General features: G+C 43.5%; 1 protein-coding gene across 5 annotated transcripts in view; it reads right to left on the reverse strand.

The window, feature by feature from the left end:
• The window catches only part of LOC143103452 (NACHT, LRR and PYD domains-containing protein 3-like), a 46,143-nt gene that overhangs the window by 5,923 nt on the left and 20,052 nt on the right, over positions 1-20,168 (reverse strand). For 3 of the 5 annotated variants that reach the window (XM_076267240.1, XM_076267237.1, XM_076267238.1), the window contains 4 exons: positions 13,729-13,812; positions 11,772-13,556; positions 1,609-1,785; positions 433-609 (listed from right to left, as the gene is read on the reverse strand). In XM_076267240.1, the coding sequence (XP_076123355.1) occupies positions 433-609; positions 1,609-1,785; positions 11,772-13,556; positions 13,729-13,812 (2,223 nt within the window). The remainder of the gene's footprint in view (positions 1-432; positions 610-1,608; positions 1,786-11,771; positions 13,557-13,728; positions 13,813-20,168) is intronic. The other 2 variants (XM_076267242.1, XM_076267239.1) reach the window with 1 other exon arrangement.

Consider the following 20,168-nt stretch of genomic DNA (forward strand, 5'->3'; position numbering starts at 1 on the left):
AAAGAGGGATGGACACAGAGGTGAAACAGAAGAGAGAAAGAAGATGACAAAATGAAAGAAAAGATGAGAGGTGTGGGCAGGGAAGAGAGAGAGAGAGAGAGAGAGATAGATGAAGCAAAAGAACAACATTTTTAAGACCAATTCCAGAGTGATAAAGGAAGTAAAGTAGATAAAACAAATGAAAGAAAGAAAGATGATACAGAGAGGGTGTGAAAAAGGAAAGAGAGATGAAAGAGGGATGGACACAGGAAACAGATGAGAGAAAGAATATGAAAGAAATAAAAAGAGATGTCAGGAGGTTGGAAAGAGAGAGAGATAGGGATGAAGGGACAGAGAGAGGGGGATGAAAGGAGGTAAGAAAGAGAGAGAGAGAGAGATGAGACACACAGACACACACACACACACAAATTCACTACATGAAGTGATGCTTACTGTAGTTCCTCCAGTGTGCAGTTTTGATGACAAAGAGCAGAACATAAAAGTTCCACTCCTGAGTCCAGCAGCTTATTGCTGTTCAGGTTCAGCACTCTGAGATTTGATGAGTGTGATGTCTTCAGTGCAGAGGCCAGATAGGAACAGCTCTTACCGGTCAGATCACAGCTATTCAGCCTGAAACAGAGTTAAACATCTGAATATTAATCACCAATCCTCTACTCACACACTCACTCTCACACACACACATTGTGGATAAAGAGGGATGGACACAGAGGAAACATAAGAGAGAAAGAAAGAAAAAATATGAAAGAAATGAAGAGATGTCAAGAGGTTGGAAAGAGAGAGAGGGATGAAGGGGACAGAGAGAGGGGATAAAAGGAGGTTGGAAAGAGAAAGAGAGGGTGTGAGCATGAAGAAGGGAGAGAGAGAGAAAAGGAGAAGGGAGGGAGAGAGAGAGGTGAGAGAGAGAGGGAACAAAGGGAGGGAGGGAGAAGAGAGGGAGAAGGGGGGAGAGAGAGAGAGAGAGAGAGAGAGAAGCGACGAAGACACACACACACACTCCTGCCTCTCTCTCACTCACTCTTCTTACACACACACACACACACACACACACACACACACACACAAAATTGCCCCCCCCCCCCCCATACACATACCCACTCTACATACTGTCTTTAAAACCACTCCCCCCCCAGGAAAGAAAGATGGGGATAAAGGAAAGAGATAAGAGGGGGATAAAAGAGGGATGGACACAGAGGAAACAGAAGAGAGAAAGAAGATGACAAAATGAAAGAAAGATGAGAGGGTGGGCAGGGAAGAGAGAGAGAGAGAGATAGATGAAGCAAAAGAACAACATTTTTAAGACCAATTCCAGAGTGATAAAGGAAGTAAAGTAGATAGAACAAATGAAAGAAAGAAAGATGATACAGAGAGGGTGTGAAAAAGGAAAGAGAGATGAAGGAGGGATGGACACAGGAAACAGATGAGAGAAAGAAAGACAGAATATGAAAGAAATAAAAAGAGATGTCAGGAGGTTGGAAAGAGAGAGAGAGATAGGGATGAAGGGACAGAGAGAGGGGGATGAAAGGAGGTAAGAAAGAGAGAGAGAGAGAGAGAGAGACGAGACACACAGACACACACACACACAAATTCACTACATGAAGTGATGCTTACCGTAGTTCCTCCAGTGTGCAGTTTTGATGACAAAGAGCAGAACATAAAAGTTCCACTCCTGAGTCCAGCAGCTCATTGTTACCCAGGTTCAGCACTCTGAGATTTGATGAGCGTGATGTCTTCAGTGCAGAGGCCAGATAGGAACAGCTCTTATCGGTCAGATTACAGCCCCACAGCCTGAAACAGAGTTAAACATCTGAATATTAATCACCAATCCTCTACTCACACACACACACACACACACACATTGTGGATAAAGAGGGATGGACACAGAGGAAACAGAAGAGGTAAAGAAAGACAAAATATGAAAGAAATGAAGAGATGTCAGGAGTTTGAAAAGATAGAGAGAGAGGGAGAGAGAGATGAAGGTACAGAGAGGGTGGGTGAAAGGAGGATGGAAAGAGAGAGGGTGTGAGCATTAAGAAGGGAGAGAGAGAGGGAGAAGGGAAGGAGAGAGAGAGGGAGAGGGAGGGAGAGAGAGGGAGAAGGGAAGGAGAGAGAGAGGAGAGAAGGAGAGGGAGAGAGGGGAGAGAGTGGGAGAGAGAAGCGACGGAGACACACTCACACACACACACTCACACACTTTTACCCCTCCCCAGCACCACCCACCACACACTCACCATACACCCCCACACACCTTACCTGTTTTAACCCCACTACCACACCCACAACACACTCACTCTCCTACACACACACACACACTTTTACCCTCCCCAGCACCACCACCACACACTCACATACACCCCCACACACCTTACCTGTTTTAACCCCACTACCACACCCACAACACACACATCTCACTCACCTACACACACACACACACACACACACTGTGGATAAAGAGGGATGGACACAGAGGAAACAGAAGAGGGAAAGGAAGACAAAATATGAAAGAAATGAAGAGATGTCAGGAGGTTGGAAAGAGAGAGATTAAGGGACAGAGAGAGGGGGGTTAAAAGGAGGTTGGAAAGAGAGAGAGAGAGAGAGAGAGAGAGATGAAGGGACAGAGAGAGGGGGGGTGAAAGGAGGATGGAAAGAGAGAGAGGGTGTGAGCATGAAGAAGGGAGAGAGAGGGAGAAGGGAGGGAGAGAGAGAGGGAGAGAGAGAGGGAGAAGGGAGGGAGAGAAGCGACGGAGACACACACAACATCACGAGTGTTAGGGATGTTACAAAACACATCATCAGAAGTACACACACACACACACACAGACTAGTGTTGCACGCTACACACACACAGACACTATATCAGGGGTGTTAGGGATGTTACAAAACACATCATCAGAGGTACACACACACACACACACACACACACACACACAGACACTATATCAGGGGTGTTAGGGATGTTACAAAACACATCATCAGAGGTACACACACACACACGCACACACACGCACACACACACACACACACACACACACACACACAGACACTATATCAGGGGTGTTAGGGATGTTACAAAACACATCATCAGAGGTACACGCACGCACGCACTTTGCCAATGAGTTCAAATAATAGACGAGTGCAAATGCGTGAAGGCTATGCTAGGTTTTAGTAAAGCATGGTTTAAGAATGACTATTCCATACGGTCTCGCAAGCAGCCTCCTTCAAATGCGCCGTTGAATGCCAAAATACCGATGCATTTATTTGACATATCGCGCTTTGCGCCATTAAAGGGAATGACAGATGTCATTCTCATTTGTTTAAATGATGTTACGCCCCAAACACCTTGTTGCGCCATCAATCGACATTTCCCAACGAAACCCCTCCCAATGTGGACTGGACATCCTACTAAATTTGAATAAGCTTTTGATGAGTGACGATGCGCTTTATAATGTCATGATAGGTCCCAAGGTGGTCAGAGTTGGAATGCATTATACAGTGTGGACAGTGATGTCCAGGGGCCCATAATGCTGGTTGTATCTGGTTGGTAGCACCTGTAGTCTGGCCTTAACAGTGATGTCCAGGGGACCATAATGCTGGTTGTATCTGGTTGGTAGCACCTGTAGTCTAGTGGCCTTAACAGTGATGTCCAGGGGCCCATAATGCTGGTTGTATCTGGTTGGTAGCACCTCTGGTCCTCCCCTATTGCAGCATTTCTTTACATAGAGTGAGAGGTACAGTGGTCAGCAAAGTCCAGACATGCCAACTTCCTCTGCATTCTTAGTCCAGTCCAGTGTTGTTGTGTGTCCATCTGTTTGATGTCCAGTAAGGATCTTCTTGCTGTTGTGCTCTGTAGTGTGTGTTGTGTCTCGTTGTGATGGACTGTGGCCTCCACAGTAACAGATGGGTCTGTGACCACTGCGTCAGTTACCTCTGGTGCAGTGTGTGAGTTGTCTTGCGTAAGATACCTCTGGTGCAGTGTGTGAGTTGTCTTGCGTAAGACACCTCTGGTGCAGTGTGTGAGTTGTCTTGCGTAAGATACCTCTGGTGCAGTGTGTGAGTTGTCTTGCGTAAGATACCTCTGGTGCAGTGTGTGAGTTGTCCACTCTGGTGCAGTGTGTGAGTTGTCTTGCGTAAGATACCTCTGGTGCAGTGTGTGAGTTGTCTTGCGTAAGATACCTCTGGTGCAGTGTGTGAGTTGTCTTGCGTAAGATACCTCTGGTGCAGTGTGTGAGTTGCTTTGTGTCCAGTGTAATTTAACTGCCAGTCTGTTGCACAGGTTGTTTAGATCCGGCCAGTCTGAACGAACTCCGAAACCTGTGGCTTGTGTGTCCAGTTTACCGTTGCGCTCATACACACACACACACACACACACACACATTGGCATATATCGACCCCCACCCCCAATTGTCCTCTTGGTCTCCCCTGCTTGTTCCTACACAATATAACAACAGAGTTGAAATTCTTATCATGGGAGAGTTAGTTAGCTCCAGGTGTCTTTCCCTACATACTCAGCCACCATCACCAATCTACTACTATCACACACACACACACACACACACACACACACACACAGACACACACACTAGAGATGCGCGGTTCGCGGTTACAGCCGCGGACTCCGCGGTTAAACCGCGGATCGGGCGGATGACGTGAAGAAATATAATATTTTAATTAAAGTCGGGCGGGTGGCGGTTGAACCAATCAAATGAAAAAAATTTAGCCTATACATTGTTAGATTGTGTTACCTACATCCGAAAAAAACGAGCACACTTTGAAATAGTCAAATTTTCATCAGGCAGTTTGGCCTAGTTGCTTCTATGAATGCTGCTTTGTTTATCTATCAGAGACGGTGTTGCGGAATTGGTGTATTCCGATGTTTCACTGAGCAACCCCTCACGCACGCACACACACACACACACACAAAGGTAACAAAGTTTAAATGAAGTAGCCTATCGTAGCCTACCAGCATGTTTTTCTCTCCAGTGTGCAATAAGAAAGTAGAATAGGCTACAGTGCAAGTTGACCGATGATTCATCTCCCATGTCGCGTCTCATTGCAGAGCCTTGGTAGGCCACTAAGCAAATCTGCAACCTATGAGCCCAGCTGCCAGTATTGGAGGAGGCCTAAACATCTCGTAGATGAGACTGACTGGGTTATTTTGTTTCGATATTATATATAAAACACATAGTCATTTTAGCCTACCATTCAGGGAATAGGCATTTAAAAGGGAGACAGATTATGGTGTGATATGACTCAGAACTGACATCGGGCAATGGCAGTGCGAGATGTTCAGAACGTAAGAGCTAAAACTTCTACAAGCTCAGTAACATCCACAGCGGAAAAAAGAAGGTAAGAAAAATAGTCGGAAAACTTAGATGTGTAAGGCAAGCAAGCTGTTACTAAAAATGTAAACATGCACGTTGCACTGCTGTGCGGTGGGTTACAGTGCGTAAAGTAGCCTATAATGTGAATGACTTGTTATTTTATTAAGGATTTCTTTCTTTTTGCAAAAAATAAAGTACAATAGGCATTAATTAGTAGGCTAAATAGCAGCATGTTGAAATGATGTGCTAAATTGCGTTTTTTATTACAATGATACAATTGTAGGCTACAGGCTGCGTTTTATTTGGAGACTTTTGCGAGACAGAGACTGAGTTTGCTGCTGATATTCTGGGGAGAGGCTACAACATAGCCAATGTAGGACTTTAGCCTTTTAATATATTTGCTGCATTGGATCGATCAGTCTTTCTAGAACAGGCAAGAGCTTTCTAGCCTCACGTCAGCAGCACCGCATCACCCATATACATTAAAACAACCAGCGGATGGCGGGCGGGTGCGGATTTGAAAATTGGTCAAAAAACATTGGTGCGGATGGATGGCGGATGGATAAGTTTTGCTATGCGGTTACGGTTGAAATAATAGCCCATCCGCGCATCTCTAACACACACACACACTGTTCCATCTTAGCAGGGCCTTTACTCAGCCTAGAGAAACCATCTGAAGAGACACACCATCTGAATCTCAACTCCACTATAACAAACACACACACGCACTAGTGCTGGGCGGTATACCGGTTCACACCGTATACCGGTGTATATCTTCGTTATGATATGAATTTTTAATATACCGCCATACCGGTGTATTTGATTACACAACGTTTGGAACGCTGTGCGCGTCAGTGTTTCCGACGGGACTTTTTTCACACGCACGCATGGTGCCACTGCAAGGCAGGCATAGTGAGGGTAAACACAAAACACCTTAAGTTTTCCCCCTGAAGTATGACCCTTAGGTAAGGGGTTTATTTAAGGGTGTTGCACAGAATACCTTAAATTGTTTCTTTAGTTAAGGAAAAACATTAAGGGATACTGCATTGAAAGGGATTTACCGTCACGAAAATGCTATTGAGATTTTTCAACAGCTGTAACTAGCTGGCTAGTAGGTGATGTCGTTAGTTAGCAACCCACCGAACACAGTGAAGTTTAATGATCGATCTTATCATTCATCTCACCTTAAAGCCTGTGGTGCAGGTTAAACAACACTTTCAATTAATGGGTACATTAAGCACTCAAGATATGTATATAAAGTTAGATATGTCTCCAAAATGGTGTTAAAGTCCAGTTTTTGTAATTTTTTGTTAGTAACAGTTATTTTTTACGCAATTCGGCGATGACGTCATATGAGGTAGACGTGGTGGAAGCTATCTTTTACAGTCTATGGGTGGAAGCAGAGATAAGAAGGAATCCGACCTGCAGTCATATCCCTGTCCCACCCCATCTCTCTCTCCCACTTACTTACTGTCTCACTATTCACTGTCCTATACAAATAAAGGCAAAAAGCCCAAAAAATATACTATACTATAAATATAAAAAAGATCTTTGGTGGAAGTAGCCTCAGCCTTATATCAGCTACTAGAACTAGCACTGGTGTCTAACTGGGATGAGGAAGAGGTGGCAAGACCCACAGTTAACATTTATGATGGCCCACAGCCATATAATTTGGAACCGGTTAGACGTGAGAGGGCGAATGGGGAAATACCGAGAGCTGATGGCCATCAAAGAGAAATAAATGCATGGTCAGAGGAGAATCACTGGAGTGTTGGTGAAGTGTCCTGGTGAGTTGCTAGCGCAGCAACGAGCGCTGGAGCTAGTCTATGAATAGCAGTGGGTAGCCTACAATAACAACTTTTTTTACTGTCGAGTGAAAGTCAACGTTTTCTTTATATCTAGTGACAGTGATTATGTCGTTGGCTCAGATAAGTACCCTAAACTTAGTCAGAAGATCTAGAAATAGAAGGCATATTATGCTAGCTATGTAGCTTGACCCACCTGTGAACCCCTATGTTTATTTCTAAGCTTTCAGGCTACCTTTCTCCGGTGAAAATGTTGTTTGCAAACGTAGCCGACGCCGAGTAGGCTGGTCGTGTCTTCAGTGTGATTATAGTGCTAACTAGTTTTCCCCGTGATTGACATTGTCATTGACACCGTCAGGGTACCGGTTACCGGGAGAGAGTAATAAGCGTGTCTGTGTCGCTGTGTTTGGCAAATTGGCAGGTGTCTGTGTGGGCGGTGTCGTCCCATGGAAACTGTGGTGGAGAGCTTGTGTTGTAGGGAGGTGAGCGCGTTTTGGTCGCTGAGGAGCTCACCCCGCGGCCAGCAAATAACGTGCCTAACACAGCGTCCTGGATTTGAGGCATGCTGCCTGAATCCGTTTGTGCTACACATAGCATACTCACACTCCAGGCAAGATCATGGTCCCCTTCAAGCCAGCATGCACGAGTATGTTCATGGTTTATGTTTACTTTACCAATCTTTTTACACTGTTCTTTGAACCAACAGTTATAGGAGAGGAGATGTGTTGCATACACAATAAACATGCATAAGACACAGGCTTAAAATGACGTCTCCAACCTACTTACAGAGTTTTAAACTGAACAATCTTTCCTACTTATCCCTATGCAATACCGGTACACTGTGTACAGGCAGGCTATACGCTGGGCTTATGGGGTTTTAGGCAGGAGTATAAGGAAGCCTCTACCCTCTTGTGTGGTTTCACCATCAGACAACAATTCCAAAGTGGTGACCAGACCTATCAGGGCTTTCAATGGCCTCGTTTAGATGAAAATGAATAAAAAAGAATTGTTATGCTTATTCTGTTGTGATCGCTCCATTGCCCTTAAAATGTTAGAAAGTACACAGAACACATGAATTTTGATTAAAAAAAAAACAGTTTATTGGCATTGCTTGTAATGGTTACTGAACATTTAAACATTTACTGAACAAGGACAAAGACACAGGTTGGAAGTAAACAAATCTCTCTAAAAAAAAAATGGTTAGGCACAAAACATACAAGGATACAAGGAAGTTTATTGTCACATGTCTAATTATGTCTGGTGTCAGCCTATTTGTGCATTAATGGGGGGGGGGGTAAAAAGTGCAGTAGAAGAGGGGTTTAGTAGATTAAGTGGCAAGGGCTGCATAAGAAAGGTGGGGGAGGATTGGGATTGGGATTGGGGGGGGGGGGGGTCTTGGTGTGTGTGTTGGGGGGATGACAGGGGAGATGGGATAGTGTGCTGTGTATGTGGGGAGAGGGCAGTGTGCAATATGTGTGTTGGAGAAGCTTCCTCATGAGACGATGTGCTGCGTATGGGGGGGGGGGGGGCAGTGTGCTGTAAGTATGTTGGGGATGTGTGTTGGAGAAGCTTCCTGATGAAATAATGTGCTGTGTATGTAGGGGAGAGGGGGGAGCAGTGTACTGCAAGTATGGTGAAGGGACTTACTATTGCAAGCAGAGTACTGTATGTATGATGTATGTGAGTGATGACAGTGCAGATGTGTGTGTGGGCGGGAGGGGAGTGGAGCAGTGACTGTGTGTGTGTGTGTGTGTGTAGTGTGTGTGTGGGTAGGTGGGGGCAGTATGCTGTAAGTATGTAGAGGATGTGTGTTGGAGAAGATCCTGAAGACAATGTGCTGTGTATGTAGGGGAGAGGGGGGGGCAGTGTGCAGCAAGTATGTAGAGGAGGCTTACTGTAGCAAGCAGTGTGCTGTATGTATGTGAGGTGATGACAGTGATGATGTAAGTGTGTGTTTTTTTTGTGTGTGTGTTGGGGATGGGGGTGGGGTGGGGGGGTACACATACAAGGAACACTGATGAAGGGCTAGACGCGAAACGTTTGCACCTTGTTTCTTTGGCCTGCAATAGTGTGGTCTTACCTGAGGGTCAGCTGATGGTTCTCTTTCTCACACACAAACCCATGATATTTCATGCATGCATACATGCAGTGATACATGCAAAAGCACATCAAGCAGACACACACTGAGCCCAGACAACACCGCACACAGAGGTTGACAAGTCACAGGTAAAATGATTGGTAAATTATTTTGAATTACATACAAGAAATGTCATGCAAATAACAACAAAAAAGAAAATCCAAGCACACAGACAGAGGAGCAGACATGCAGCACCCCTTGAATGGGGTATAGCGACAATTATTACCACTTACATAACCAATACAGAATAACACTCAAATATGATGACATCACAAACCAACAGACTAAAGCCAGCCTGGTACACCTGTGTCCCAGCATCAGAAGTGGAGGTGGGCAAGGGCTGATCCCCAGTATCACACTGTCCATGGTCTCCTGCTGTGAGGCGTCTGTCAACATCTTGTGAAAACAAATATAAAAAAGGTCAGCGAAGAGGGTACACAAGAGAAAAAAGATTACAGTACAATGGACCCTGATATGCGCTACTCGATGTATTAAAAAATACATGAAAGACATTCAGAACATATTTGATGATGTTGAAGGTTACTGTTAAATGTTTACATCAATACTAGTGGTAATAAATGTCTAGAGTGCATGTGGTGCATAAACTCTATGAGGTAGTGCATTTACTGTATTGGGAGGTAGCTAAACTCTGAAGTGAGAAGTGGATAAACTCTGTTTCTGAAATGTCAGAGGTGGGTAAACTGTGTTTACTTGCGTTAGCCTCCACTACAGCCCTGGTGACACGGTCATGGCCAAATATATGTAATATGTAACACAAAACGCAAACACACTGTTTAGTTGTGAAGGCTGCTTGATGATCACCACCACTGATCCCAACGCTAGCCATGATGCTTTCATGACGATATGGACATTTACTTCAGCGCAATTTTGTTTTGGCTCATATTCGTGAATCACGAAATATCCTCTAATGTCAGACTGATCATGATTGTAGTGGAGGAGGCTGTGTCAAAGGGAACACGGTATGCAAAATACACACAGAGCTAGCTAACGCGCAGCTTGTAAACATTAGCATGATGCTTACCGTGGCAATATCTCGCTTGCGGCAGACGGTGTCTCTGGACCTCGGGACAGGGCAGGCAGAGAGGTTTGCATGCACAGACGGCAAAGCGGTAGGAATTAACTTCGCCATCCTCTCACTCTTTAAACCAAGTGAGACCATCTTGGCATCCCCTGAGTGGTAATCCTCCTCCTTGAAATGCGCGCTGCATATTCTCCAGAAGGCGGTGACGGAGCTAGCTGAAAAATCTGCCCACCTAACCTTGACAAATTGCACCTAGCTTCGGAAGATCCCTTTGTCCTTGGGGAAGCAATGGACCCTAAGTCCAGTTTTGCTGGAGTTCTTGCACCCGGCACAAACACAGTAGTAAACCATTTTATCTATTTATTTATCTACTCTCTCCCTCTCTCCATCAGCTATCTATGTTATGTTATGCTATGCTATCTCTCACTACTATCTATCTATGCTATCTCTCTCTCACTATCTATCTATCTATCTCTATATATCTATCTATCTAGGCTATCTCTATCTTTATATTTACTTATATATCTGACACTGTTACTCTCTCACTAGCTGCTACTCTCACTAATCGTCGTCTCTCAATGGTATCAAGGCGGCCTTTCCTATGTCGTCCCAAAACGAGTACCTCATGTGACGTCATGGAATGCATTGTGGGAGAAATAAGAATCTTCGCAAACCTGTTGCTAACCATTAAATATCACCTACTTTTCCTTATTATATTTCTTTTTTGTGATACTTTACAACATCAAATACAATTTATAATTGTTTAAATGTTTATTACCAACTAGAAAATTGCCAGAAAAGACAAAAAAAAAAAAACCTGCACCACAGGCTTTAAGAATATTCGCTGAAATTAGAATCATGAGTGGCTCTTTGTAAACAGCATAATTTTCTGGGGCCATGCAAAACTGCATTACCACTAGTGTGGAGTTATTCTACATCATGACAGTAAAATAGACCATCCTTAGTCAATGTACTGCAGCAATTCCTCTCTCAACCTGTAGAAAATGCTGTGAACATCTGATTATGCATGAAAAAATACCGTCATATACCGTGAAACCGTAAGAATTTTGAAAAATACCGTGATATACATTTTTGGTCATACCGCCCAGCACTAACACGCACGCACACACACACACACACACACACACACACACACACACACACACACACACACACACAGACACACAGTGTTCCATCTTAGCAGGAACTTTTCTCAGCCTAGAGAAACCATCTGAAGAGACACACCATCTGAATCTCAACTCCACTCCACTACTACCACAAACACACACACACACACACACACAGACACACACGCACACACACACACACACACAGTGTTCCATCTTAGCAGGGCCTTTACTCAGCCTAGAGAAACCATCTGTAGAGATACACCATCTGAATCTCCACTCCACTACTATAACACACACACACACACACACAGACACACACACACACACAGTGTTACTTACTCAGCAGATGTGCATGTTGTGACCACTGGCAGCACCTTCTGAAGAACTTCATCTGGACTGAGGAGTTCAGTCTGATCTTCCTCTGGTGTCTTTATGTACTTCTGCAGGTCAAACTCAGCCAGCTGCTCCTCTGACATCTTAAACTCAAATCTCTTAGTCTCCCACTGTCCTGGTAAGAGCATCTCTACATGCAGATCTACTGAGCTCTTTTTGTGCTCCACTACAGCATGGTGATTCAGCTCATTCAGACAGTAGAACAGGTTGATCCTTCTGTCTGAGCTACTCTGATCTCTGATCTTCTGTTTGACATACTGGACTGTTTGATCTGAGCTATCTGATTGGCTGCTGCTCTGTGGCAGTAGGTGCTTTAAGATATTCTGATTGGACTCCAGTGAGAGGCCCAGAAGGAAGCGGAGGAAAAGGTCCAGGTGTCCATTCTTACTCTGTGAGGCCAGGTCCACTGCAGTCTTGTGTAGGTCATGAAGTGTTGCAGCTCTGAACAGAGCAGAGAGCTGAGAGGTTTGCTGTTGGTCAGGCATGTTTCTCTGTCTGTTGCTGAAGCAGAGGAACACATACAGAGCTGCAAGAAACTCCTGGATGCTCAGATGCACAAAGCTGAACACCTTCCCCTGGTACAGCCCAGACTCCTCTCTGAAGATCTGAGTACACACTCCTGAGTACACTGATGCTTCTGTGACATCAATGCCACACTCTCTCAGGTCTTCCTCATAGAAGATCAGATTGCCTTTCTCCAGCTGTTGGAAAGCCAGTTTCCCCAGTTTGTAAATCACCTCTTCATCTGTCTCTTTTCTCTCTGTGTACTTGACATGTTTCGTGTCTGTCTGAATGACCAGGAAGTGTGTGTACATTTGAGTCAGAGTCCTTGGCATTTCTACTTTGTCTGATTCTTTTGATGTTTTCTCTACAACGGTGGCTGAAATCCAGCAGAAGACTGGAATGTGGCACATGATGTAGAGGCTCCTGGATGACTTCAGGTGTGTGATGGTTCTGCTGGCCAGGTTCTCATCCCTGATTCTCTTGCTGAAATACTCATCTTTCTGTGGGTCGTTGAATCCCCTTATTTCTGTCACCTGGTCTACACACTCAGGAGGGATCTGATTGGCTGCTGCTGGTCGGGTGGTGATCCAGAGGAGAGCAGAAGGAAGCAGATTCCCCTCGATGAGGTTTGTCAGCAGCACGTCCACTGAGGCTGGCTCTGTCACATCACAACACTTCGGGTTGGAGCGGAAATCTAGAGGAAGTCGACACTCATCCAGACCATCAAAGATGAACATGACTCTGTGCTCTGAACTGGAGAAGACTCTGGGATCTTTGATTTCTGGGAAAAAGTGCTGAATAAGATCCACCAGACTGAGTTTCTTCTCCTTCATCAGGTTCAGCTCCCGGAAAGGAAGAGAAAATATGAAGTGGACATCCTGATTGGCTGTTCCTTCAGCCCAGTCTAGAATGAACTTCTGCACTGAGACGGTTTTTCCGATGCCAGCCACTCCCTTTGTCAGCACTGTTCTGATGGGTTTGTGTTGTCCAGATAAGGGTTTAAAGATGTCACTGCATTTGATGGGTCTGCCTCGTGCTGCTTCTCTCCAGGATGCCCTCTCTATCTGTCTGACCTCATGTTCATAACTGACCTCTCCTCTTCCCCCCTCTGTGATGTACAGGTCTGTGTAGATCTCATGGAGGAGTCTGGTGTCTCCCTGCTGTGGGATTCCCTCAATCAGACACTGAAACTTCTTCTGCAGGTGGGATTTGTGGATCTGCTGAAATCTGTGTGTGAAAACCAAAACACTTGATTTAGACTAAATCCATGTCTGGTGTGGCCTTAAGAGTAAATCAAAGGTCAAGAACAGACATGCATCATGCATACAATAGACCCCACACGCTCACACACACACACACACACACACACACACACACACACCACACAGACACTCCTCACCTGATAGCTCCATGGCTGGTGTGTTGTTCCTCAGAGAGGCTGGTGTTGGAGGCAGCACCCCCCTCCTCAGGAGTAGATCTTACTCTAGAGAACAAGCAGAGAACAACCTCCATCACCACATGAACTTATTACATTTGACCGTCATGTCGTTAGGAAGGCTCTGGCCATTTTGGACTGTGTTGACCATCCCCTCTATATGGAGGTTGTGCAACTACCTTCAGGTCATCTTTTCATTCTGCTGCTTCTTTGCACATTTGGACTTTTTGGACTCTTGCTAATCCTGGCCTCTCCATGTCCTGATTTTTCACTGTGTTTTATTTAATGTGCTGTTGCTAATCCTGGCCTCTCCATGTAGTGATATTGCCCTGTGTTTTATTTAGTGTGCTGCTGCTAATCCCCATGTAGTGATATTGCCCTGTGTTTTATTTAATGTGCTGTTGCTAATCCCCATGTAGTGATCTTGCACTATGTTTTATTTAATGTGCTGTTGCTAATCCCCATGTAGTGATCTTGCACTATGTTTTATTTAATGTGCTGTTGCTAATCCCCATGTAGTGATCTTGCACTATGTTTTATTTAATGTGCTGTTGCTAATCCCCATGTAGTGATCTTGCACTATGTTTTATTTAATGTGCTGTTGCTAATCCTGGCCTCCCCATGTAGTGATCTTGCCCTGTGTTTTATTTAATGTGCTGTTGCTAATCCCCATGTAGTGATCTTGCACTATGTTTTATTTAATGTGCTGTTGCTAATCCCCATGTAGTGATCTTGCACTATGTTTTATTTAATGTGCTGTTGCTAATCCCCATGTAGTGATCTTGCACTATGTTTTATTTAATGTACTGTTGCTAATCCTGGCCTCTCCATGTACTGATCTTTCCCTGTGTTTTATTTAATGTGCTGGTCTTGTCTATCTGTGTTGTAATGCTGTCTCCATTGCTATTGATTATCTTGTGTGTTGTAATGCTGTCTCCATTGCTATTGATTATCTTGTGTGTTGTAATGCTGTCTCCATTGCTATTGATTATCTTGTGTGTTGTAATGCTGTCTGTCTCCATTGCTATTGATTATCTTGTGTGTTGTAATGCTGTCTCCATTGCTATTGATTATCTTGTGTGTTGTAATACTGTCTCCAGGCTTGGCTTATTGATTATCTTGTGTGTTGTAATGCTGTCTCCAGGCTTGGCTTATTGATTATCTTGTGTGTTGTAATACTGTCTCCAGGCTTGGCTTATTGATTATCTTGTGTGTTGTAATGCTGTCTCCATTGCTATTGATTATCTTGTGTGTTGTAATGCTGTCTCCATTGCTATTGATTATCTTGTGTGTTGTGATACTGTCTCCATTGCTATTGATTATCTTGTGTGTTGTAATGCTGTCTCCAGGCTTGGCTTATTGATTATCTTGTGTGTTGTAATGCTGTCTCCAGGCTTGGCTTATTGATTATCTTGTGTGTTGTAATGCTGTCTCCAGGCTTGGCTTATTGATTATCTTGTGTGTTGTAATGCTGTCTCCAGGCTTGGCTTATTGATTATCTTGTGTGTTGTAATGCTGTCTCCAGGCTTGGCTTATTGATTATCTTGTGTGTTGTAATGCTGTCTCCATTGCTATTGATTATCTTGTGTGTTGTAATGCTGTCTCCAGGCTTGGCTTATTGATTATCTTGTGTGTTGTAATGCTGTCTCCAGGCTTGGCTTATTGATTATCTTGTGTGTTGTAATGCTGTCTCCAGGCTTGGCTTATTGATTATCTTGTGTGTTGTAATGCTGTCTCCAGGCTTGGCTTATTGATTATCTTGTGTGTTGTAATGCTGTCTCCATTGCTATTGATTATCTTGTGTGTTGTAATGCTGTCTCCATTGCTATTGATTATCTTGTGTGTTGTAATACTGTCTCCATTGCTATTGATTATCTTGTGTGTTGTAATGCTGTCTCCATTGCTATTGATTATCTTGTGTGTTGTAATACTGTCTCCAGGCTTGGCTTATTGATTATCTTGTGTGTTGTAATGCTGTCTCCAGGCTTGGCTTATTGATTATCTTGTGTGTTGTAATACTGTCTCCAGGCTTGGCTTATTGATTATCTTGTGTGTTGTAATGCTGTCTCCATTGCTATTGATTATCTTGTGTGTTGTAATGCTGTCTCCATTGCTATTGATTATCTTGTGTGTTGTGATACTGTCTCCATTGCTATTGATTATCTTGTGTGTTGTAATGCTGTCTCCAGGCTTGGCTTATTGATTATCTTGTGTGTTGTAATGCTGTCTCCAGGCTTGGCTTATTGATTATCTTGTGTGTTGTAATGCTGTCTCCAGGCTTGGCTTATTGATTATCTTGTGTGTTGTAATGCTGTCTCCAGGCTTGGCTTATTGATTATCTTGTGTGTTGTAATGCTGTCTCCAGGCTTGGCTTATTGATTATCTTGTGTGTTGTAATGCTGTCTCCATTGCTATTGATTATCTTGTGTGTTGTAATGCTGTCTCCAGGCTTGGCTTATTGATTATCTTGTGTGTTGTAATGCTGTCTCCAGGCTTGGCTTATTGATTATCTTGTGTGTTGTAATGCTGTCTCCAGGCTTGGCTTATTGATTATCTTGTGTGTTGTAATGCTGTCTCCAGGCTTGGCTTATTGATTATCTTGTGTGTTGTAATGCTGTCTCCATTGCTATTGATTATCTTGTGTGTTGTAATACTGTCTCCATTGCTATTGATTATCTTGTGTGTTGTAATACTGTCTCCATTGTTATTGATTATCTTGTGTGTTGTAATACTGTCTCCAGGCTTGGCTTATTGATTATCTTGTGTGTTGTAATGCTGTCTCCAGGCTTATTGATTATCTTGTGTGTTGTAATGCTGTCTCCAGGCTTATTGATTATCTTGTGTGTTGTAATGCTGTCTCCATTGCTATTGATTATCTTGTGTGTTGTAATACTGTCTCCAGGCTTGGCTTATTGATTATCTTGTGTGTTGTAATGCTGTCTCCAGGCTTATTGATTATCTTGTGTGTTGTAATGCTGTCTCCAGGCTTGGCTTATTGATTATCTTGTGTGTTGTAATGCTGTCTCCAGGCTTGGCTTATTGATTATCTTGTGTGTTGTAATGCTGTCTCCAGGCTTGGCTTATTGATTATCTTGTGTGTTGTAATGCTGTCTCCAGGCTTGGCTTATTGATTATCTTGTGTGTTGTAATGCTGTCTCCAGGCTTGGCTTATTGATTATCTTGTGTGTTGTAATGCTGTCTCCATTGCTATTGATTATCTTGTGTGTTGTAATGCTGTCTCCAGGCTTGGCTTATTGATTATCTTGTGTGTTGTAATGCTGTCTCCAGGCTTGGCTTATTGATTATCTTGTGTGTTGTAATGCTGTCTCCAGGCTTGGCTTATTGATTATCTTGTGTGTTGTAATGCTGTCTCCAGGCTTGGCTTATTGATTATCTTGTGTGTTGTAATGCTGTCTCCATTGCTATTGATTATCTTGTGTGTTGTAATGCTGTCTCCATTGCTATTGATTATCTTGTGTGTTGTAATACTGTCTCCATTGCTATTGATTATCTTGTGTGTTGTAATACTGTCTCCATTGCTATTGATTATCTTGTGTGTTGTAATACTGTCTCCATTGTTATTGATTATCTTGTGTGTTGTAATACTGTCTCCAGGCTTGGCTTATTGATTATCTTGTGTGTTGTAATGCTGTCTCCAGGCTTATTGATTATCTTGTGTGTTGTAATGCTGTCTCCAGGCTTATTGATTATCTTGTGTGTTGTAATGCTGTCTCCATTGCTATTGATTATCTTGTGTGTTGTAATACTGTCTCCAGGCTTGGCTTATTGATTATCTTGTGTGTTGTAATGCTGTCTCCAGGCTTATTGATTATCTTGTGTGTTGTAATGCTGTCTCCATTGCTATTGATTATCTTGTGTGTTGTAATGCTGTCTCCATTGCTATTGATTATCTTGTGTGTTGTAATACTGTCTCCAGGCTTGGCTTATTGATTATCTTGTGTGTTGTAATACTGTCTCCAGGCTTGGCTTATTGATTATCTTGTGTGTTGTAATGCTGTCTCCATTGCTATTGATTATCTTGTGTGTTGTAATGCTGTCTCCAGGCTTGGCTTATTGATTATCTTGTGTGTTGTAATGCTGTCTCCAGGCTTGGCTTATTGATTATCTTGTGTGTTGTAATGCTGTCTCCAGGCTTGGCTTATTGATTATCTTGTGTGTTGTAATGCTGTCTCCAGGCTTATTGATTATCTTGTGTGTTGTAATGCTGTCTCCATTGCTATTGATTATCTTGTGTGTTGTAATGCTGTCTCCATTGCTATTGATTATCTTGTGTGTTGTAATACTGTCTCCAGGCTTGGCTTATTGATTATCTTGTGTGTTGTAATACTGTCTCCAGGCTTGGCTTATTGATTATCTTGTGTGTTGTAATGCTGTCTCCATTGCTATTGATTATCTTGTGTGTTGTAATGCTGTCTCCAGGCTTGGCTTATTGATTATCTTGTGTGTTGTAATGCTGTCTCCAGGCTTGGCTTATTGATTATCTTGTGTGTTGTAATGCTGTCTCCAGGCTTGGCTTATTGATTATCTTGTGTGTTGTGTCGTTGGTTGTGTGTCTTGATACCTACATGTAGCTGCAACTTCATTTCCCCCATGTGGGATAATATATTTTGACTTGACTACATTGAACACACACACACACGTATGTTCAATGTATGTGGTGTGTTCGTGTGTGTGTGTGTATGTGTGTGTTCACTTATATTATAATATTCAATATTCAGTGCAGGGTGAGTTCAACACACACACACACACACACACACACACGCACACGCACACGCACACGCACACACACGCACACAAAAGGAATAGAAGATGGCATTCTCACTGGTATACTCATTGGATGTTACATCCCAAAACACACCTAGGACGATCTAATAGGACGATCCCATGCAACGTGACGTAAAGCGTGCCACAAGTCTTATTCATATTGTACACCCAAGTCTGTGATGAATATTTCGACATACTTTCATCAAACATTGTGCCCATAGATGTGTCAATGAACGAGCATAAGCGTGGTCTGGCACATGATCTAAAAATCACTACTTTACACCCTCTAAACATCAATACACCACTGACCATTAAAAACCTGGCACTTGATCTAAAAATCACTACTTTACACCCTCTAAACATCAATACACCACTGACCATTAAAAACCTGGCACTTGATCTAAAAATCACTACTTTACACCCTCTAAACATCAATACACCACTGACCATTAAAAACCTGGCACTTGATCTAAAAATCACTACTTTACACCCTCTAAACATCATTACACCACTGACCATTAATAACCTGGCACTTGATGTAAAAATCAAACCGACTAAACATCAATACGCCACTGAAACCTGGTCTATGGAAAAAGCCCATATAAAGCACAGCGGTGAAGACGCACTGTCACGAGATGTAAGCAGCCCTAACAACGAGTCCCAGGCAACAACTCATTTTCAGGATGAATAAGCCACGTTGCGCTGCTGGTTTAAATGGTAAGGCCAGGAACCTTTTTGCGTACCTGAGGCAGGATAGGAATTCCCACAGTGACAAAAGGCAGAATGAATGCCCTTTGTAGTCAATTTGTGTGTGTATTTGCTTGCTGGCATTTGGCCGTTGGTTCCTGGTACCCTGTGTGTGTATTTGCTTGCTGGCATTTGGCCGTTGGTTCCTGGTACCCTGTGTGTGTGTTAGCTTGCTGGCATTTGGCCGTTGGTTCCTGGTACCCTGTGTGTGTATTAGCTTGCTGGCATTTGGCCGTTGGTTCCTGGTACCCTGTGTGTGTATTAGCTTGCTGGCATTTGGCCGTTGGTTCCTGGTACCCTGTGTGTGTATTAGCTTGCTGGCATTTGGCCGTTGGTTCCTGGTACCCTGTGTGTGTATTTGCTTGCTGGCATTTGGCCGTTGGTTCCTGGTACCCTGTGTGTGTATTAGCTTGCTGGCATCTGGCCGTTGGTTCCTGGTACCCTGTGTGTGTGTTAGCTTGCTGGCATCTGGCCGTTGGTTCCTGGTACCCTGCCAGATGACCCCCCTAGTCTCCCCTCTCTCCAACCAGGAACCCTCCTGAACTCCACTACTGAAAACTGAAATGTATCTGACCAATGACACATGATCATCCATCCAATAGCTCAATATCATGCCAAATGTCTGGACAAAAGGGTAAAAGGGTCTCAGTTGTGGAATTGTAAAATAAGTGTGTACATGTTTTTCTGTATCCTGGGAGGAAAAGGTCTCTGTTCGGTTTTCCTAATAACGATGCCCTGTGTAGGTGTGTGGATGTCGATGACAATAAAATAGTAAAACAATTAGGCTACTTAAACAACGTAACTGAGTCACTCACCAAGAGTGTGATAGACGCTACCGTCATTTTGTATGCGTTCATTACAATTTTTGCACG

Source organism: Alosa pseudoharengus, unplaced genomic scaffold, assembly GCF_046254945.1.
Source record: "Alosa pseudoharengus isolate Yale_2024_CS ecotype anadromous, Long Island Sound unplaced genomic scaffold, YU_APseudo_1.1 YU_APseudo_1.1_scf_42, whole genome shotgun sequence".
NCBI lineage: Eukaryota > Metazoa > Chordata > Actinopteri > Clupeiformes > Clupeidae > Alosa > Alosa pseudoharengus.